This window comes from Podarcis raffonei, chromosome 12 (assembly GCF_027172205.1).
Source record: "Podarcis raffonei isolate rPodRaf1 chromosome 12, rPodRaf1.pri, whole genome shotgun sequence".
Taxonomy (NCBI): domain Eukaryota; kingdom Metazoa; phylum Chordata; class Lepidosauria; order Squamata; family Lacertidae; genus Podarcis; species Podarcis raffonei.
The window spans coordinates 10,677,586-10,699,938 of NC_070613.1; the positions used below are offsets into that span (position 1 = coordinate 10,677,586).

General features: G+C 42.4%; 1 protein-coding gene across 2 annotated transcripts; it reads left to right on the top strand.

Annotated features, from left to right (window-relative positions):
* Positions 1–1,048: 1,048 nt before the first annotated feature.
* NUB1 (negative regulator of ubiquitin like proteins 1) lies at positions 1,049–22,182 on the top strand. Of its 2 annotated transcripts, XM_053410123.1 has the most exons (16): positions 1,049–1,372; positions 5,706–5,828; positions 5,923–6,090; positions 6,683–6,741; positions 7,343–7,413; positions 7,738–7,932; positions 9,449–9,537; positions 9,671–9,777; positions 10,660–10,846; positions 13,625–13,732; positions 13,948–14,100; positions 15,378–15,524; positions 16,127–16,219; positions 17,089–17,281; positions 19,991–20,032; positions 21,588–22,182. In XM_053410123.1, exons 2-16 carry the CDS (start codon positions 5,712–5,714, stop codon positions 21,758–21,760), a joined length of 1,902 nt encoding a protein of 633 aa, XP_053266098.1. In that variant the 5' UTR covers positions 1,049–1,372; positions 5,706–5,711; the 3' UTR covers positions 21,761–22,182. The 2 variants fall into 2 exon arrangements, with proteins under 2 accessions (XP_053266098.1, XP_053266099.1); XM_053410124.1 differs by lacking the exon at positions 19,991–20,032.
* Positions 22,183–22,353: the final 171 nt, after the last annotated feature.

Here is a 22,353-nt window from a genome sequence, read left to right on the forward strand (position 1 = left end):
TCTAAATAAAGTAGTTAGTCAACACCCTTTTTAATCAACATTTTGCAAAACATGGAGCAAACTTTTGAATCCGCAGACCAGAATAGATTGTTTGTGACATTTTTGCTGGTCATAATTAAGGTGGTTTTTGGGTTTTTTTACTGTTGACTTGTGTTTTTCCTATGTGCTAACATACCTTCCTTTGCTTTTTCATACTATCTACAGAGAGAGAGAGAGAGAGAGAGAGAGAGAGAGAGAGATTCACAAATCCAGGCCAGGTTTCCCACTCTCCTCCTTGCCAGTTCTGCCAGCTTTGGCTATCCACCCACACCTAGGACAAAAAGGGCTCACAACCTAACAGCACAATCCTATAGGTGCCTCGCTCTCCCAATCGTGTTTACTGTACTTAATATTGTGTGATCACATGGGGCCTGCAGCCTAAAATGTGCTCCTTAAAAGTTTCTGCTACGGAAGCAGTATATAAGCACCATGACTGCAATTTTTTATTTTTTTAAAAAGGAGCCTTTCAAAAATGTGGCCCCTCCATGAGGATCTGGGAAGCCATCAACCAAGGAACGGGGCCTTTTCTGCAATGGCTCCTTTGTGGAATTCCCTCTCCAGGGAAGCTAGTCTGGTGCCTTCATTACACATATTTAGGCGCCAGGAGAAAGCCTTCCCCTTCTCCCTCACCTTTCGCCAATTCAATCTATGGACTTTTAAATGTTGTGTGTTCCAGGCAGGGAGTGGTATTGTTTTTATTTTGTTACCATGTGTGCTTTTATGTTGTAAGCTTTTTATGTTATTTTTTATGTTACTTTTTATGTTATTTGTGTGCTTTTATGTCGTAAGCCGCCCCTGTGGTCCTCTGACGAACGGGCGGCAAAGAAATATCCCAACTCCGTTCCGCTTCTGAGGAAAGATGAGGAGGACCCTCGCGCCGTTGCCGTTAGGTTTAAACGAGCGCGTGAGGCGATGTGCACACCTGGCTGAGGCAACGGTTGGCTCCTCCCAACGCGTGACGTAGGCCGGCGGCGCGTGCGAAAGAAGGCGGCGAGCCTTTCGACGCCACAAACGAAAGAAGAACTAAAATGGCGGCGGTGGTAGCGGCTGCGTCTCGGGAGCGCCGTTCCCGGTCACATGACCGCCCGATCTGGGAGGGGGAGCCGGGAGTGTTTTCTCTTTCATTTCCGACGGGCTCCCACACGTAGGAAACCCGGCAGCGCCTGTTCCTTGTCAGAACCTGGGTCTGGCGGCGGGTGGGTCGCCGAGGGGCAGCGGAGGCGGCGGCCGGGAGGCGGAGACGCGTCTCCACCCAGCGCACGCCGCTCTGGACGCGCCCGCCTCCTCCTCCGCCACTGGAAGCGGAGCGGGGCGGAGAGAGGAAAGCGCTCAGGTGAGTGACGGCCAGCGGCGCCCCATAAGCCGCCGGGGGGGGGGAAGGAGGAGGAGACAAGGGGCCAGAGCCCCTCACACTGTTCTCAACAAAGCCCCTCTGGCCTGGAGCAGGGAGCGGGTGGCAAAAGGCTACTTCAACAGCCACCTTAACCATAAATATTGACAACAGCGCCCTACAAATGCTCTCTGCGTAGGGGGCAGGGTATGCTCAAAACGTCATCATAAAGGATTTTAATCTGCGTTTTGACAGCATACTCCCCCAAAGGGGCTAACCTATAAAAGTATACAACGCAATATGAAAATCTAAAATGCCCATTTCATAAACTGACATGGTGAATTGCCTTGAGATATTTTGATGAAGGGCAGTATATATTCTAATATAGAAATCTAATAAAAAATTTAAATGTGTGCTCGCACACCCCACACACTGTGTCTCCGGGGTGGGGAATCTGGCTTGACCTGTCTGTGCCTCATCTCTGGGGAAGCGCTTAATTCCCTCCCTCACCCCTCCAAGTTAAATCAGTTCGTTGTGGGCTTGTGGCATTGATGTGCTGCCAAAAGCATCCATTCAAAGTGGCTCGGGGTTAAAAGCTCTGGGCACCCACCCACCCAAACACATATCATTAAACCAGTAGGGTCATTACAGGTGACCACCGCAGACGACCTCCTGACTGAGCATTCATTCTGAGGTGGTTGTGGGGAGCTCATGTGGCGTTGTCTCCTGCAGTTGCTTATAACCACACTTTCCAGCACATCACCCCTCTCACTTTTCCATACTGCAAAAAGTCAGATTTTTAGAAGCAGGTTTGTGGCACGTGAGCTTGAAATGTGTTTTGGTTGCGGAACCTGAATTTATTTGCTGGGTAGGCATCTGAATCCTGCCCTTTCCTCATACGGCCTCCAAGGAAGAATTTAAGCAAAATAAATAGAATAAAACACTTTTGCAGTCAAATAGGAATATCGGTTCTGTAGGGGGCTGCAGAATTTAAAAATTGCCGTGAAATAAAACAGCATCATGGCAAGAGCCAGTGGGGTGTAGTGGTTAAGAGCGGTGGACTCGTAATCTGGTGAACCGGGTTCGCTTCCCCGCTCCTCCACATGCAGCTGCTGGGTGACCTTGGGCTAGTCACACTTCTCTGAAGTCTTTCAGCCCCACTCACCTCACAGAGTGTTTGTTGTGGGGGAGGAAGGGAAAGGAGAATGTTCGCCGCTTTGAGACTCCTTCGGGTAGTGATAAAGCGGGGTATCAAATCCAAACTCCTCCTCTTCTTCAATGTACTGTATAAAACTTGGGAAAATGAAACTGTTTTCACCCCATGCCTAAAAGATGATAGTATATGCACCGGGCAAATTGCCAACTTGCAACATTTCTCTTTAGTTTCCTTGTGCCTGTGTCTTTTAATAGGAACCTGACTCATGAAAATGGCACCACTGAAGCTTTCCCTGCTGCTTAGCTCCATATACACAATTAATTCATTTTTAGTTCAACGGTGTAGCTTTTCTCCAGAATTGTGGTTACTTGAGATCTGCAGATGACAGGTGGTATACAAATTTAATAAGTAATAATAGGCATTTGAAACCCCTCCTCTCTAGGGGATCATTGACACCTTTTCTTCTCCACATTCACCCACCCACAACATCACTGGACAAATGTGGCTATACCAACAGCCAATATTGCTGCGACTTGTCTACACCTGTTTTCAAATGGGCACACTGCAGGGCAATCAATCTGCAATAAGTTTGTAATTTCAGAATGAATTCTGTTTCTCAAGAAGTGTTTTTCAGGGGCAAAAAACATACAATAAATCTAGTTTGTGTTTGGATTACATAGCGGGGGTAGTACTTTTTCTCCATTGACTCTAATATAAAATGTTTGTACATAGCCCTAAGTCACTGTTTAAAGGCCAAGGGAGAGGGCCAAAATGGTAACCCTGTATCACATGTGGGGCAAAACCCCGTGCCATCAGCCAGTCCTTAGCCTGCCTTAGGTGGTTGAAATACAATATCCTGTGCTATAGGCCTGCTCATTTCTGGTAGACTCCTTTAAACAGCCATGTGACAGATTAAAAGCCAAAGGCAGCAGTCTCCCTGAAGTTTAAGTCTTCCCAGTTGGATCTCTGCATGTCACACAGCTATTAAAAATGCAAGAGGGAACTTGGGGGGATGAGCAGAGGGGTTAGATCAGTTGCTAATTGATGTGCGTTTCTTGCAATGTTCTCAGCAAAAATATATAATTCAGTGCACCTCCCTCGCTGGTTTTATTACAGAGGCACTGTCTTTAAAGTTTGCTCATAAATTTACAGCGTGTGTCTCAGAAGTAGAAGTTTCACACAATAAAACATTAATAGAAATGTTTCCTCATGGAGTCTCCTTCCCTTTCAGTGTCAATGGCAGTGCAATCAATGCATATGAACCAAACACTGGAAATGAAAGCAAAACTAATGAATCAATTTTACTGCCTCACCCCAAGTGGCAGATGGCAGCATTTTAAGATCTTTGCCAGATCTTTTATCAGCCATAAATGAGTCTCTTGACTCTTGAAGAGGCTCTGCATGTAGATTTCTTTCACACAATGTTCTCAGTTTCAGTCTTTTCGTTTATCCTGCTCCTTAATATCTCCCCCCCCCATCCCGCTTTCTGTTTTTCTCATCTGGCTCAAACAGAAATGGCAATGCCAGTCAAGACAAACACATATTTGGTTGATTGTGTAGAAGGAATCAGAAGTTAAGCCCCTGACCTTCTGCTTATCCATATGGTGACAGAAAGAGAAAGTCCATGAAGAAATCAGGAATTTCTTTTCTCTGGCTTCCTCCTTTCATCACAGCTTCAAAAATATCAGCATGTTGGCAGGATATTTTGGCTAAGTCTGTAAAATCTGGCAGCAGCTCTGACTGTGCTGGGATCATTGGCAGATACTAAAGTGTGGCAGGCATGGTAGAGATGGAAAAGAGAAGTAGCAACAGCTGAAGTCCTCAGACCACTTCCTCTATAGAGTTGTGAATCTTGCAAGATTAAAAGGGGTTTAAAGATTGCAGCATTTGAAATTTCTGTTTTGCCCTTTTTGGTGCCAACTTTTAATTTGGCCCCTGTATCACAGCCTCTGGTGGCAGCTTGATCTGCAGACATTTGCAGGTGGTCATGTTTTTCTTCCTGCTATCAATAGCTTCCAAATGCTGATTTCTGCAAATCAAGCTGCTGTTTAAGGCTCAAGAGCAGCCCAAGCAAGCTTTTCTGGTCAGCTGGCATCCAATGCCAATCCAGTTTAGTTAGAACTTCTCCAAGGCTTTACATAGTCAGCTGCATTAAATCCTGCTAAGATTTTAGTTTGATTAGATTTCAGAGCTGATACAACATTTTATCCTGGGTAAAGATGTGAAGCTGTGTTGGAGCATTGATTCAGCATCCATCTCCATGAATCTTAAATTTCCAGTCAAATACATTAGTTCTTTCTGTGATTGCAGGCATAAGATTTCAACCTGTCAATGGTTTTTTATAACAATTGGTTTACAAGAAGAGGACAGCTATATGGAGCAAATAAAAACATGTAAAATCATTAACAAACATCAGTTCCAAGTTTATTGGCTGCTTGCTGCTCAGCGTCAGCTGAATGCTTTTGTTTGTTGCTTGTTTGTATAATGTACTTTGCAACTTCCATTTCATCATGAATAATATGGGGAGGGGGAGAGCCATGCATGATACCCTGAACTTGAAGGAAAGGTATATAAAAATAAAAAATAAAAAAATAACTAAATTAAAAACAGTTTCATAACTGGTGCAATTTCTTTGCTACACTTGCACTAAAAGAAACAGTTCCACTTCTCCCTCCCCCCACCCTTTAGCAGTCTGTCATTAACTGCCATGTGGGAAGTATCCTGATGTAGTGTTAAATGTTAATAATGTTTCTTGTGCTTCACAAATACATAAGTGAGTGCTGTTTGTAAGCTGCTTTGTATTATAACCTGAAAGGCAGGATATAAACAATTGTAACAAAGCCATAATATATTGGAAGCTGTTTTGCACCAAGTCAGACAATGGTACATCAATCTCAATGTTATTGATGCTGACTAGCAGTAGCTTTCCAAGGTTCCAGACAGGTCTTTCTCACTGGAGATGCTAGGGGTGAACCTAGGATTTACTGTATGCAAAGCATGTCCTTTTCTACCAAGCCATTCCTGTACTTCATCAGTTTCAGCTCCATGTAAACAAACTGATTTCTTTTTGGAACAAGAGGAAGTTGAATATGCATTTTGATGCAGCCTACCTACAAGATTATGATGCCCATTTCAGCAACTAGTGCACATAGGACTGAGCGTTTTAATTTTGTTTCCTAGGTAAGGATGGCACAGAACAAATACCTTGCAGCAAAACTGAAAAACTATTTGCGAGAAGACAAAATTCAGCTATGGAAACCCCCATATACAAACAGCCACCAGGAGGCGGGTGAGGAGCTGAAGGCAAGTAGTCTGTGGCTGGCATATTGTTGCTGCTTTTTACTTCGTGCAAATTTACTGCTTTCATTTCTTAACAGATCCATTTTTATCATCCTAGGCTCTCGCACTGCAATATTCAGCCAGGCTAAATTGTAATGACAATGAAATAGAGGCCCTCCTGGAAGAGATACGCTCCAAAGCAGTCGAGCGAGGAACGAAAAATGAAGCTTATAAGATGACAGGAGTTGCGACGCTTGAAGTAGCCTTGCCTACAAGGTTGGGTAAAGTAAGCAATTGTTTAATCTTCTCAAAAGAAGCATATATAATACGTTCAGTAATTGCTGTGGATGTGTAATGAATGGAAACATTTCATGTATACAGAACAGGCAGATAAGCTGCCTGAAATGGGTCTTCTCCTTGCGTTATGTAGGGGGTGATGCAGCAAGGAGCCACTCGATTGGATAGCTCAGTTGGTTAGAGCACGGTGCTGATCATGCCAAGGTCTCAGGTTCGATCCCCATATGGGATAGTTGCATATTCCTGTATTGCAGGGGGCTGGATTAGATGATTCTCAGAATAATTTCCAACTGCACAATTCTAATATTCAGTGATAGGACTTCTTTTGTTTTACCTTAAGTCTTCATCGCATGGAACTTCACAGTTGGAAAGGATAAAGTGTTGAGTGTCTTGCTTGGTCCTCCAGTGCTTTTAAAAAGCAATTTACAGATTTGGCATTGGTGTCAAATAGCCCTAACATACACCATTGTTTAGAATAAAAACACTCAATTCTGGAAAGAAATTTGGATTTGTTGAATTTTGTAAGTCTCCTTGGAAGGAACCACACAGTTCGCTTTAACTTGGCATTTATATCTCTGCAGGCAAGAAAAAATGTGCTGGAGACAAAATTGGTCATCACAGGCAAGGAGCTCAGATCTCAGTAAGTAATTACCATTGGCCTTTTTGAGGTTTTCCTCCCTGCCCCCCTTTTATATAGTTCTTTTTATACCATATAATCTGGGTCTGGTGTATTCGTATTTGACAATTAACTTAGTAATGTCTCCTAAACTGAATACAGTAATGGCGCATTTGGCATATTTTGCAAATATTTGTATCAAAAGGTGCAGGTGGATTTTGTGCATATTTTTTCAAAAGTAAGTCTGTGAATTCATTGGGATTTACTTGTGGGGTTATAGCCCTGTGTGATTATCAGTTGAAACAAGAACGGGACTGACAAAGCCTTTTGCTTCTGTGTGGTTCTTGGTCTATAGCAGTGGTTCTCAAACTCCCCCCATCCCGATGGACCACTTGAAAACTGCTAAGGGTCTTGGTGGACCACTTAATGTTTTTTTCTGCCTGTTGTAGCAAAAGTCAACTTCCTGACTGTGTAGTAAAAATGTGTGGAGGAAAACCCTCATTATTAAGGGAAAAAAATATTTCAGTATTCCCCCCCTCCAGATAAACAAGTTAGAAGTAAACAAAAAAGACTAATACCTTGTTAAAACTGAATAGCATTTAATATCTATTGCTCTGCTTCACAGAATAGCACAAGCATATGGATTGGAAGAAAATTGCATCAAAATAATTATAAATAAGAAGCAGCTTGACCTGGGTATGTATCTTATCGTTTCAAATATGGCGACCATTTTGTGTGCATATGATTGACATGCAGCCGCCAACACACACACTGCTCTTGGCCCCAGAAGACGGCAGAGGGTGGAGCAGGCTTATGTGTGACTGCTGACATGCACACTGACCTGGAACGCAACCCTCGTGCAAATGGGGAGATGCCTGTATTTACTATAAAGTGTTGTACAGAATTTTAATTGAAGTTGTGCCTCTTTTTTTGTTTCTTTTAAGCCATACGTTTAAAAAACTTTTAATCCCATATTCCTCCAACTGACTTGGATGCATTAAACTTGCCTCCATTTTACAGGAAAGACTCTAGAAGAGCAAGGTGTGACGCACAATGTCAAGGTCATGGTGCTTGAGCTGAAACTGTCCGAGGAAGAAACCAGGAAGAAAGTCCGCAGTGAGGAAATGCAACAGGAGGAAGAGGCTGTGAAGAAAAAAGAAATGAACAAAAGGATGCAAAGGACAAAAAAAGGCTTAGAAATACTTGCAGAGCGAGGTAAGGAGCTCTTGTAAATCCCGTCATTAGCAGTACAGATTAAAATTCCATTTAAAGAAGAAGAATGAAATGGAAAGGGCATTGTCCTGCTTTGCAAATAGTGTGAAGATGCATGTCGTTCTTAAAGAGTCACTGCTGGTTTTTCTCTCACAGTGTAAGCCCAGATCTGCTTTTCCCTCAACAGACATACCAGCAACTGCAGTCCTGGAACACCCATCAGCCTTGCCCTTCCTTCATGCTTCAGGCATGTCAGATGCTGTTGTGGTTGCTCGAGAGTAACCAGGCAGGACTCCGACCTGTCTTTTACAGGCTTTATTTTGGTGCAAACTGTTTACAGTGCAGAGCGTCATAAGTTCATGTCTGGCTCAATCACTAGCAGAATCCAGGAGTGCACTGTTCTTGTACCTCCCCCAACATAAAAGTTTTGTCACCCCCAGCCTTTTTTGCCCCTCCCGGTATTTCAAGCAACTGCGCATGATGGGTGAAGGCAGGGGTGTGCTTCCCTCCTCTCCGGCTTGCTCAGGTGCGGTGTTAAGGCTCTTTCTAGCATCCTCTGGTTCTTGCACCTCTTCTCCACTGGAGGTGGGGGTTTCCTCCTCGCCGGAAGAGGAACTGCTTCGCAAGATTTTCGGAGGCTCCCTGTCACCCAATTTCCCCTCTATCTCTCGCCTCTGTGCCGATGGCAGTTCCCTGACAAGGCAGTTTGTGGGTGTTTTGTTCGCTTACAGCAGAGAAGAGGGACCTTTTTGGCCAGAAGGCCAAAGCGTTATATCCCACCCCATGGGTCACCCACTCCTAACTTTGACAGGTGCTCCACAAGGATACCACGTTTCTTGGGTCATGGTTCTAAAATCCAGAATGGTCCATGCAACTGAATGGTTGTATGTGTGTTATTCCAGCTAGGAGTTTGCCACTGTCATGGGTGTGAGACACCTGGTTTGCATGTAATGCTTAATAATAATAATAATAGTAGTAGTAGTAGTAGTAATAATAATAATAATAATAATAATATTTATACCCCGCCCATCTGGCTGGGTTTCCCCAGCCACTCTGGGCAGCTCCCATAAGAATATTAAAAACACAACAAATGCATCAAACATTAAAAACTTCTTTAAACAGGGCTGCCTTCAGATGTTTTCTAAAAGTCAGGTAGTTATTTATTTCCTTGACATCTGATGGGAGGACATTCCACAGGGCAGGAAAAAGACCTCAATTTCTTTTGGACAGAGTTGTGTATTATTAAGAACCTCATTCAGGAACCACAAAATTCCTACTTTAAAAAAAATAAAGATGCAACACAATAATCAATTATTTCTCGTGGCAATTGATTTATCCAAAAACTAATATAGATGTGTTGTATACAGAATGAGAACAATCCAGTGAAGCAGGCATTGTATTTTACAGATGCAATATTGAGAAACAGTGTCTTGGGTCTATACATTACTGGATTTTAAAGGACCTAGAGCTAATCCTGCAAAGACACATATTTCCTCATTTTCTGTCTGATCTGTTTCAGAGGATTCCATGGATCCCGATAGAGCACCTTACCTGGACATAGCAAACCAAACCGGAAGAACGATCAAGATTCCTCCACAAGCAAAAAAAGTGAGTGTATGCTGTGAATAAGTTGTTCATTCTGTTCTGTTCGTTTCCCCGAAGAACAGGAAAGGCTTGCTTTTAATTGCAGTTTGCACTAAGGTTTAGTGTTAGTAAAATGCTTTCCCCTCCACCCCCACAGGCTCTTTTCTTAGCCATGGGCTATCATGAAAAGGGCAGAGCATTGCTGAAGAAAAAAGAATATGCTATGGCGCTGCCCTTCCTGTTGGATGCAGATAAACATTTCTGGTAAGAACCTCTTGGTACTTTTAAAAGAAGTTTGGATATGGTTCTTTACAGAGCAATCCCATAACGTTCTTTTAAAAAGAACTGGCAGTGTATCGCTTCTATAACCAGGACATGCCCCACATGGGAAAGAAAGGAGGACATGTCAGAAATTTTTAAAAAATAAGCAAAAACTCCAGCCACATTTCCACTGCCCTTAGTAGCAACACCACCCCTGTCCACAAATCCCATTTATATGTAGCCCACCCTGGGACTGCATGATTAAGGGTGTGTTTTGAATGCCTATAAATAAACCCAGGCTCATTTTGGTTCTTCCTTTGCCGTCTTTCTCATAGTGGCGGCCATGTATCTGGCATTTCTGTGCTGATACATTGGTATGTTCTCTGAATCCTATTGCCCAGGGGTGCAGAACCAGTCATCCATGAATTGCATGCTGGCAGTAGGAGGGGCCAAAAAAAAGAAGGGGTGCAGCCATACCCTCAAAAATTCTTCTTCATGCCAAATTACTTTGTGGGGGTAATCTTCACGGAGACTGCTTCTGGGAGGGTTAACCCTTCCCTCCCTAGCTGCACTGTAAAGAAAAATTCCCACAGCAATTGGGCTTGGAAACTGCCTTCTATTAGCACCAGTAGAAGGCCTATGCAAGGTGGGGTGCGTTGCTGCTAAGATAGGAAGGCCCCTGCTGGCTGCTACCACCTTTCCTACAGCCCCTAGTCCAATGGAGTTTCAGTCAAGAACTGTACCCTTATCCACTGTGCTACACTATTGCACCAGATTTTTAAGGAAAATAATGTGTATTTTGCAGCACTGCACATTTTATGTTCATGTAAATTCTATCAGTGGCTTAGCCTCTTTGGAATCATTCATTTTCTTGTTGTTTTTCAGTGAATGTGGTTCAGACCTCCTGAACACTGTTGATAATTACGCAGTGTTGCAGCTGGACATTGTCTGGTGCTACTTCCACTTGGGTCAGCTGGATTGCCTTGATGATGCTGAGAAAAAGCTCCTTGCAGCTCATGATTGTTTCAGGAAGTGTTACGGAGAGAACCACGAAAGACTGGTCACTATAAAAGTAGGCTAAAGAGGATGGTGTGTGGTTGTGGTAGGGTTTAATTCACTTGCCCTTGTTATAGAAAAATGTGTTTTGGAAATATGAACTGTCCCACTAGAGCTGGTTGCCTTTGGTACTCAGGACTTGCTTCTTGCTTTTCCCAAGGAAGGAGTGTGTTCTTGGGAACTAAAGGCCTGAATACAAAATCTCAGAAAGGAAGCGCATTCACAAAAGATGCATTGAATCCAGGACTGATTCTGTAAGATCACCTGTCAGGTGTCTTCCTTCCGAATGTTGTTCTTCAGACATTGCATTTTTTGCACATCATGGAACACAGAAGTAACTCTGAGAATTGCACTTAAACTTCTGCAAAGGCTAGGGCAGTGGAAATTGTAGCAACTCAGGAGGGTTGCATGTTCTCAATCCTTCGAAAATTCAAGCAGAAAACCCAGTTGCGCTGTTAACACTCTTGCTAAGGATGCCGTGGTGTGGATATCTGTGGACCCCTCTCAAAGAGCAACAGTCCTAGGGCCTCTGTTTTACCAATCTGGTTAGAAAGCCTGAAAGGACTGTATAAACTATACTGAGTGAAGACTGCGGACTTCTGAAATTCTGTTGTTGCATACAAATGGCCTCACGTTCTGTAGCTCCTTTCATACCCTCCAGTTATCTGTCCCTTGAGGTTCCGTATCTTGAATTTGCACGACAAGCAAAGAAAAGGAATAATCCTCCAACTCAGAGCAGTCATTCAGCCCTACTATTCCAATTAATGTTAACAAAAGTAATGAAATCTGATCCCTGTGTAATCCGGTGGGAAGGTGCTTCTAAAGATTAAGCGAAACACAGAAGCGTTTAGCAGGAGCATTCCGGCTGTGCCCATTGAAGTGAAAGGGAGCTGAGCAAGCACCAGGCGGCTCTTGCAAAGTTTCCATTTGTTTTGGTGGGGCTTGTCCAGCCTGATGGTTCTTCACAAAGCAGCATTACAGATCCAAAATAAACTAGGCCCTAAGGCTGGGCTCCCAACGCAGCATCCATCGGCACCACAGTGCCCTCATACACATCAGTCTCATTAAGGACCCATTCCCCTCCTAATTTCTAAATTGAGGTGTATGGGGCTTGTTTTGCTTTTGAGTGGAGCTGCTTGTTTGAACAGGGACCTGTTTTTTATGGAGGGGGTCTTGCTTTCTTGTCTGTGTTTTATCTGTTCTTTTGCAAGGTGTAGGTTCTGTCTTGGGCCCGGTCTTATTCAACATCTTTATCAACGACTTGGATGATGGACTCAAGGGCATCCTGATCAAATTTGCAGATGACACCAAACTGGGAGGGGTGGCTAACACCCCAGAGGACAGGAGCACACTTCAAAACGACCTTGACAGATTAGAGAACTGGGCGAAAACAAACAAGATGAATTTTAACAGGGAGAAATGTAAAGTATTGCACTTGGGCAAAAAAAATGAGAGGCACAAATACAAGATGGGTGACACCTGGCTTGAGAGCAGTACATGTGAAAAGGATCTAGGAGTCTTGGTTGACCACAAACTTGACATGGGCCAACAGTGTGACGCGGCAGCTAAAAAAGCCAATGCAATTCTGGGCTGCATCAATAGGAGTATAGCATCTAGATCAAGGGAAGTAATAGTGCCACTGTATTCTGCTCTGGTCAGACCTCACCTGGAGTACTGTGTCCAGTTCTGGGCACCACAGTTCAGGAAGGACACTGACAAACTGGAACGTGTCCAGAGGAGGGCAACCAAAATGGTCAAAGGCCTGGAAACGATGCCTTATGAGGAACGGCTAAGGGAGCTGGGCATGTTTAGCCTGGAGAAGAGGAGGTTAAGGGGTGATATGATAGCCATGTTCAAATATATAAAAGGATGTCACATAGAGGAGGGAGAAAGGTTGTTTTCTGCTGCTCCAGAGAAGCGGACATGGAGCAATGGATCCAAACTACAAGAAAGAAGATTCCACCTAAACATTAGGAAGAACTTCCTGACAGTAAGAGCTGTTCAAGAGTGGAATTTGCTGCCAAGGAGTGTGGTGGAGTCTCTTTCTTTGGAGGTCTTTAAGCAGAGGCTTCACAACCATATGTCAGGAGTGCTCTGATGGTGTTTCCTGCTTGGCAGGGGGTTGGACTCGATGGCCCTTGTGGTCTCTTCCAACTCTATGATTCTAGGTGTCTGAGCAGGTACCTGAGCATCGCCAGTTTTTCTTCTGTGAAATAGGTATTTTGTGGTGGGTGCCCATGGCAGTTTTTGAGATTCCCAGATGTCCCTAGGCCCAAAAGGTTGGGCATATTTTCTCCCCTTTCAAAGCCTTTTGGGTGGCTAACCCACATACAGCAAATGACTGAGAAAACAAAAACAAAAATGTATAGGTGCTTCTTATTGTTAGGAATCTCCTCATTATTCATTGATTGAGTTTCACATTAAACCTTTTCTAGATTATTGGTTGCATATCTGGTTTTCAGATCCCAACCTCTTATTTGATATTACAGGTTACTTACCTGTATTCAAGCCTGATCTTTAACCAGTCCCTTTCATGGGATTCTTTGTAGAGAACTCAAGTGTTCTTGTTTCAGTTTCCCAAATTTCAAGAGATAAAGTGTAGTGTCGAGTTTGTATGTTGTTCCATACACAAACCATTTTTTTGTACCTTGTGGTTGTGGGGTCCTATTTTTCTCGCATACGTTTTTTGTAAACTTACATGACTTTCAGTAAATAAACAGAAGACCCATAAACTATGTTTTTGTTAAATTGTACTTTTAAGTTTACCCATTTATAAACGCTTGCTTTTCTTTAGGGAAGCTCTGGGAGAGAGAAGGCTTTGTTTCTAAGGCTGTACTTGCTTCAAGGAATAAGCCATTATCATAATGGCAGAGAGCAGGAGGCTGGTGAAAATCTTCAAAGGGTAAGTTTCTGTGTTTAGTGTCAGGCTTAATAATCCCTCCCTAAGCCTGTGCAGTTGCCTGGAAGGAGGCCCCTTTGAACACAGCCGTGAAGCATCAGATTCCCAATGTTATTTTTCCCAAATAGCCTGTAAGCAGAAAAACAGTTTTCTTCATATTTTATTCATTCCCTTGAGTGGAAGTGCATTATTCCTTTCCCCCTTCTTTTTCTACGCAGGCACATGACTTGTTTAAAGAGTTGTGCATCGATCCTGACAAGATAAATAGCTTGTTACTACTGGGATTCTCTGCTCAGGAAGCCCGCCTGGGTCTCCGAGCTTGCGATGGGAATGTGGACCACGCTGCCAGCCACATTTCCAACAGGAGAGAGGTACAGTGCCAGGGTGGTACCATAAGGGTCTGTTTTATATTACTGTGGTGCAGCGAGTGGGGAAACATGAGGAAAAGCTAGATACCACCAGCATTTTGTTTGTGTGTGTGTGTGTTGCTGCATGACAAACCACTGAAGACACCTCAGAGAGGTTTCCGCATAATGACAGAATGGGTGTATCCAACCATTAAAGAGGCAGAGCTGTACTCACTTACATGTTGCTTTTCCCATTTAAAAAGGTCATGGGCTGAATTTCTGAACAGCTTCTGAACTTCTGAATTTAATGAACAATTTGAACATCCTTTGGTAGAAACCTCTGAGAGAGGTGAAAAAAGAAACTTGTCCAAAGTCTGTGCTGCACAAACCCTTTTGATTGTAATAATAATAATAATAATAATAATAATAATAATAATAATTTATTTATACCCCGCCCTCCCCAGCCAAGACCGGGCTCAGGGCGGCTAACAACCAATAATAAAAACAAGTTGATTAAAATACAATTTAAAAGATTAAGATACAACATTAGAAACAATTAGGGAGCAATCTCTTCATAGGAGGAGAAAGGAAAAAGAAAGAGGGGGAGGGAATCAAACTGATTCTGAGGCAAAGGCCAGGTGGAACAACTCTGTCTTACAGGCCCTGCGGAAAGAGATCAGATCCTGCAGGGCCCTGGTCTCAAGAGACAGAGCATTCCACCAGGCCGGAGCCAGTGTTGAGAAGGCCCTGGCTCGGGTTGAGGCTAATCTAACTTCCTTAGGGCCCGGGACCTCTAGGGTGTTGGTATATATGGACCTTAAGGTCCTCCGTGGGGCATACCAGGAGAGGCGGTCCTGTAGGTACGAGGGTCCTAGGCCGTGAAGGGCTTTAAAAGTCAAAACCAGCACCTTAAATCTGACCCTGTACTCCACCAGGAGCCAATGCAGCTGGAAAAGCACTGGGTGAATAGGCTTCCATGGCAGAGACCCTGTGAGGAGCCTCGCTGCAGCATTCTGCACCCGCTGGAGTACAGAATGTATTGTAGACTTTCTGTGCATTCCCTGTATCACTTCCTTGAGAACTATTGCACCAAGTGGTTTGATGACTGCCACTTTCATCAGGTCCACTGTAAGGACACCAGCAAGAAACAGTTGTATTGGGAAGAAATGCATCTGAGTCAAAGGATAAATCTTTACAACACAGAAAACATCCACCAGGAGTGTGTGTGGGTATGTAGCTTGCTTATATAATAAATAGCTTTCTCTCTCCAACCCCGCCCCCCCCAACCACCACTTGTACAGGAAAAAGCTCAAATAAGAAGAGAGGAGAGAGCTAAAAGAAGAAAGCGATTGGAGGACATTAACTCCTTGAAGAGTATGGGCTATTCAGAGCGAACTGCTAGAGAAGCTCTTCATAATGCAAAAGGAGACCTTGAACTAGCGGTTAAGGTAAATGCTTTTCCAAACTTTTATTAAACTGCAAAAGAAAAATCCCACATTCAGTTGAAGTATATAAAAAGAAATTCTGTTGGCTTTATAGTTTCTCTGGCCTTCTTCACTTTTACGGACCCTAACATTAAATCCCAACCTGGCGAATCAGGTTTCACTGTGCACTGATATGTAGAGTCTTGGACATGTTCATTGGACCTGGACAACACTCTTGATTCTAGGAGTTTCTTACCAAGCCTCCCTGTGCCTGGATCTGCGAAATGAAACAAATGGATTTCAGCCGCAAACAAGTTCACTGAGCAAATAAGGAAGAGGGGGTGTCAAGCTCCATTTGATGATCCAATGCCTGTTGTTTCCCCCCTAGAAAATGGAAAGGGTGGCCATTAAAGCAAGAAATAATGGCTGTCTTTGTGGCTACTCTTTAGGAATCCTAGATTGTGGGTGGTCAGTGGCACCCAAAACGAGATGGAGGATAGTCTGGGGTGCATATAGTATCCCACCCCACCTTCCAATTTTTTTTTTGGGACACGCTAACTTTTGTGTGAACTGGGGAGGCATAAATTTGTTCAGTATATATACTCAATGTTTGTTGTCTGCTCTAGATTATGCTTGAAAACCCTCACCTACTCCTGTCAGATGATGACGATCCGGTGCCCAGGAACCAGTTTCAAGTTCCCCAGGAAAGTATTGATCAAGTAAGTCCAGAGAATAGGCTTACATTTAAGAAAAAGAAATCCAGTGACTTTTAGGGTTATCAGGCCTTGTTCTCCTTCTAAGGTCCAGTTACAGTTCATTGCAAGCTACTGTTTACTTCAGCAAAGCCAATTAGTAGGCCCTAGGTATATTTGTGGTGCATTTTCCCCAAACCCATACCTCTTGCATCGTGGAACAAGAGCTGAGAGCGTGGAGTTTGTATATGGGACGTGCACTTCAAACTCCCATTCAGCCATGCAGTGGTAGCCTTAGGCAACTGTTCTCTCTTGGTGGAACCCAAATTAAAGTCATTCTTAGAGTGAGATTTATTGAAATCAGTGATGCTTAAGTTAGTCATGACTTGGGTCTAAACCTTGGGTCTTTTTGTGTTACCGTAACCTAGCTTATCATGGGACGCGGGTGGCGCTGTGGGTTAAACCACAGATCCTAGGACTTGCCGATCAGAAGGTCGGCGGTTCAAATTCCCATGACGGGGTGAGCTCCCGTTGCTCAGTCCCTGCTCCTGCCAACCTAGCAGTTCGAAAGCACGTCAAAGTGCAAGTAGATAAATAGGTACCGCTTCGGTAGGAAGGTAAACTGTGTTTCCGTGCGCTGCTCAGGTTTGCCAGAAGTGGCTTAGTCATGCTGGCCACATGACCCGGAAGCTGTATGCCGGCTCCCTTGGCCAATAAAGCGAGATGAGCACCACAACCCCAGAGTCGGCCATGACTGGACCTAATGGTCAGGGGTCCCTTTACCTTTAACCTAGCTTATCAAGCTGTTTTGACATGAAAATGCTATGTTGCCCTCCTTGGAGGAAGGGTCCAATGGCTGGTGACGTGTATATCTTCCTTGTCCTTTTCTTGCCTAGTTGGTGTATATGGGCTTTACTCCTGAAGCAGCAGAGCAAGCTCTGAAAGTGTTTAAAGGCAACATTCAGCTGGCTGTGCAAACGCTTGCTCATTATGGGGGATCTCTCCCTGCTGAATTACAGACCCCTTCAGATAGCATCACTCCCTCAGATGAATCCAGTTCGTCAAAAGACTCTCCTACGGACTCTGCAGGTAAAGGGGCTTGCTCCAGGGTGGGTGGGCGAGATACTCTGGGGGTGATGAAACCAAGAGAGAAGAGGGAATTATGTCGCATAAATAGTGCTGGTTGAGACAAGGAAGATGGAGCACAGAAATACTGGGAAATTTTCTTGTCCATGGGCAGCTTCACACGTGTTTGGACTGTAGCAGCAAGGAGAATGTTAAATCAGACAATGCACTATAAAGTCAAGGCGATTCACACATTCAGCTGTGAGTTCTTATCACACGATGCATGTGGGAACTGTTCCCCATTTCTCAAATTGCTTAGTTCTCCATATTGGCTGTGCAGCTACCAAGTAGCCGCCTGATGGCTTGACGCTGTAAAACTGACAAGACAGCTTTACAGAAGTATTTCTGATAGTATGCACTGGAGGCCTTTGATTTAGTCTTAGTGTTATTGCGCAGCTGATAGGTTTGTTTGTTTGTTTTGTTTTCATTTAAGTAGGATAGCTCAGTTGGTAGAACATGAGACTCTTCATCTCAGAACATGGGTTCAAGACCCACAGTGGGCAAAATGTTTCTATATTGCAGGGGGGCAGACTAGATGATCCTCATGGTCCCTTTCAACACGACAATTCTGTGATTTGCAAATAAGATATATCCAGTAAAAAAACAACAACCTAACCTCAACTACATTTAATTGCTGCAATTACTCTGACAGCATTATTTACTATTTATTTATTTATTTATTTATTTATTTATTTATACCCCACCTTTCCACCAGAACCAAGTCTTAAGGATGCTTACAAAAATTAAACAAGCACAGATTAAACACAGAAAGCTAAAACAGATAAAAAATAAGTTAAAAAGTAATTAAAACAATGTAAAAAATCCTAAATATAAATATTAAAAACTTTAAAAACAGCACAGCACTCTTAAATATTGACAATATTTCCTGATGGGAGATTTGTTGTTCTAAGCATCACTAACGCTGCCCATCATTTCTTAGGCTGCTGAGACACTGCATCATCCTGACCTGTCTGTATATCCATAATGGCTAATAGTTTTGTCATAAGCATTATGTGCTTTTCTACACTATGCATTGGTAAATGGTAATTATTGAATATGTTATATGGTCATAAGCAACCAATCTTTTTTATTATTATTATTATTATTATTATTATTATTATTATTATTCACTTCCCCATAAATCATTTTACATTATTCACTTCCACATAAATCATTTTACTATTTTCAGGAGAGATAGTAAAAGTGGTGAGTTTAGCTGCAGACAGTTTGAGAGATACTAAACATTTTTTTAATAAAAGAATAAGGGAGTACTCTGATGTGCTCTCTGAACTTCTTTGAGCAAGTTCCAAATTTGAAAGTCTTGAAACTACGGTGGTGGATGGGTTTGCATAGTTTCCTGAACTTCAGTGCATGTCATAAATCTTCCTATCATGAATATATTGCAGAGGCAGGTCCTTCTGGCCCCTTCCTAGGTCATAAAGTCGGAGACTTCTTTTGCCACCTTAATATCTTTATAGAAGATCACTGAAGTTATTGGAGAGGTCTCTGATGCCCACTTGTTCCCTAACAACATCTTTGTACTACTTAGGCTATGTATAGATAGATGTTTTTTCATGTGTATATATAGACTAGGAACATCCCATTCTTTCAGGTGGATTTCTAGTCTTAGCTATCCAGTATCATAGCATATATCCGGACTGGACTCCCACCATTGACCCAGAGAACTTAATATGGCTATGCATTAATGTTAATTACCATTGCTGTCTGGCAATGCCATCCCCTTGTCCCTCCATCTCCATTACGAAACCTCAGCTTTGATGCCAGGGATTTTGGTAGGTACAAACGAAGTAGTTTATAATTGCTTGAATCAAGTCCAGCTTTTCTTCCTTGGCCAGTTTTATTATCAAGTTATGAAAGAAAGAAAAACTCAGGCAAGATGTGCATTTTTAGCATTGTCCTGTCCAGCAGAGTTATGTTTTTAATTTTGACCACTCTAGCATTTGCTGTTTCACCTTGAATATGAGGGTATTATTTTTGACCATTTATTTTTTCTGTCGTTTGAAAAAGTGCCCCAGATATCTCCCTATGTTTGGCTTTCCACTTAGCTTCACATCGGTGGGCAATTTCCACTTCAGTTGTGTCTTTGTTTACTCAGACTTGTCAAAACTCATATACTGCCAGATCTCAAAAAAAGCTCATTTAACTGTGACAAGGTTAAGGCTCTTGGGGGAAGGGGAGAACCCAGGCTCTCCAACCAAGTGTCTTCCACCCTAAGTCATCCTGTGGACTCTAGGGTACAACATTGATCAATACATCAGATACGAAAGATGACAGGGGAGCCTTGCTTTATGCCTCTCTGAAGATAGACAGTCCTTGACTGCTGCCCATTGTCCAGAATGCCACCTGTAAAATGAATCTATCCAAATTCTTATCCCATACGTTTAAAGTTTATCTAAAGCACCTCTTAAAATATTACATCTCCTTTCTGCATCTTCTGTGCATTCATTAATGGAGAAATGGACACAGTCGGTTATACCAATTACTCCACCTTTTGTTTTTTCTCCATGGGGGAGCGGGCTGCTTATGTAAAAATTAGATCAAATTCCTCCCTAAAGAAAAGAGAGTCGTCATTTTTAATGGGTTGTTCAACCCACTTACATTCAAGCTCATCCATTTGAAATTACTCATTTTTTTATTTTTTGTCTAAAAAAGAGAAAAGGAAAAAGAGAAAAGAAGAAAGAGGAAAAACTCAAGGTAATAACGGCCTTCCTATTATCACTAATTGCTTGTCGGAATGAGATAAAACATTATAATTAAACGCAAAGATGGCGCCCTAAAATTCCCCACTGTATCTTCAGGGCAGCACTGCCTTCACAATCTTCTTTATTTCTTATATTCTCTGTTGTCATGTCATTTAAAGCTACACTTTCAACCTCCTCTGAGCTTATATATATGTTATATACCCTCTGCCTCCTGCACTGAGTGATAGTCAGCTCTCTTTAATAATCTACCATTAATTTCATGGGAAACCCCAATCTGTATATTCACTTTTCTTTACTTAATGGTGGTTTTAAAAAATGTAATTTCCTCCTTTTCAAGTATAAACCTGAATAAACTAAAACTTCCAGTCATTCTACCATCAATTTAGGGATTTTGTATAGTGCATTTCCTCTAAATCTTTCCTCTGCCTGTTCTATAATTTTACTAAGAGATGTTAAGGCATGTTGGTTTTTCTAAAATGATTATTTAAGATCCTATGGTTGAAATCCTATGCCCATTTTCCTAGAAGCAAGCCCCTCTGATCACAGTGGACCTTTGAGTAAGCATGCACAGGATTGTGTTGTCAAAGCTTTAACAATCTTTGCTTTGGTCTTAATAACTGAACTTATACATGCAGTGATCACTTCCTTTAGACTGCAATCCCATACAGACTCACTTTGGAGTAAGTCCTACTGTGACTTAATTCTGAATAGACATGTATAGGATGATGCTTTTACATAAAGAACTAGCTCAGCTCCATCTCCTTCCTTCAGTCTTCTTACTCTGATGATACCCTGTTCTTATGCTTCTGTTGTCTATATCCTCTGAGGGATCTGAGAAATTATCTGCTGTCTCTTCTTGTTCATTAAACCTTTTGCTTGTATGTGAAAGGCTCTTACAAACTTGTTTGTACTTGTCAGAATTTCCTAGGTTCCTTTTTCTATTTTAACCACTTTCTGTCCTTACACTGAATCTGATTTATGCTTGAACGCTCGAAATCTATAGAGCTTACTTTCAAACGTTTTTCTTCTGCTTCATGCATGGATTTTATAATGGGTTGCATGTAGCCAATGCTGGTTCTACTCTGAGAAGGGCCATTGAAATCAATGGACATAACTAATCACTAAATGATAATTTTCTTTAAATGTTAGCTCTTTATCCATAAAAAAGTCTTGCACAGTGAGGACTTGAATAGGGTCAAGTCACTAGCATCTTGGGGTGGTCCCCCCCTTTTTGTTCTGTTAATGTTCACAATACCGTTGTCAGTAACTAGTTATGGGTCTGGACGTTATGGAAACCATCCCTGCTTCTCATCCCCCACTGATACCGTGCTTGATAGAATCTGGAAAATTTTAAATTTTAAGTCTGAACAGTACATCTCAACTATTGACCAGATTAGATGAGAGATTCCTATAAAGCCTAGCACCAAATCAAATTGTTGATGAAAAGTACTGTTGCAGAAGAGCTAATGTTATGGTGAGGGGCCTTTTGAGACTTGAGAATTAGAGACTTTTCCGTCGTGTGTGCTACATGCCTGTCTTCTTTGCAGGCACTTCTGGGGCTTCAACTGATGAAGACATGGAAGTAGATGCTGTCAATGAAATCTTAGAGGACATCCCAGAGCACGAAGAAGATTATCTGGACCTAACTCTGGAAGAGGAAGAGCTTGTCATCAATGAATACCTCTCTTACATACAGCACCTGCAAACACAGTCCCAGTAGGCAAATTCTGAAAGACTCCAGTATCACATACATGAACCAGCATTTGTGGGGCTTAGATCCAGGGGGAAAATTAGTTGCATGTAAGTCACAGTGAAGTCAGTGGGTCATGACTAATTTTAAGTGTAATGTACTTAGTCTAGATTAGGACTGTGGACTTCTAATACTTAGATTGCAAATATGTCTGACCCTCCTTTTGCCAAATGCCTTAAGTTAAGTCAGTTGCATATTTTTAAAAAACAAACACTGGCATGAGTAAAACCTGTAGTACTATTAATCTAGAGTGACACTGGAGAGGAATACATTTAATTGTAGAACAAAAATATTTGCAGAAGAAATATTTTTATAGAGAGCTTCGATATATTATATTGGTGTGAAATTCATCTATTTAATTAGTAGAGCAAATAAAATCAGTTCTGCATACATTCACAAAACCCAGATTTCTTTTAAAACTGCAGATGATCTGACTGTGACAGCACATACATAGTATCCACTGTGACTAGCTCTAATATCTTCTGGTCACAGAAATATAGACCTAAGTGTATAGATTTTGTCCGTTCTTATAGAGCTTTTTCTGGCCATCCTGTATTCTAGAG

Coding starts and splice junctions, on each gene's coding strand:
- NUB1 (XM_053410123.1), top strand. CDS start 5,712: ATGGCACAGAACAAATACCTTGCAGCAAAACTGAAAAACTATTTGCGA. Junction 5,829..5,922: donor AGGCGGGTGAGGAGCTGAAG/GCAAGTAGTCTG, acceptor TTATCATCCTAG/GCTCTCGCACTGCAATATTC. Junction 6,742..7,342: donor GGCAAGGAGCTCAGATCTCA/GTAAGTAATTAC, acceptor TCTGCTTCACAG/AATAGCACAAGCATATGGAT.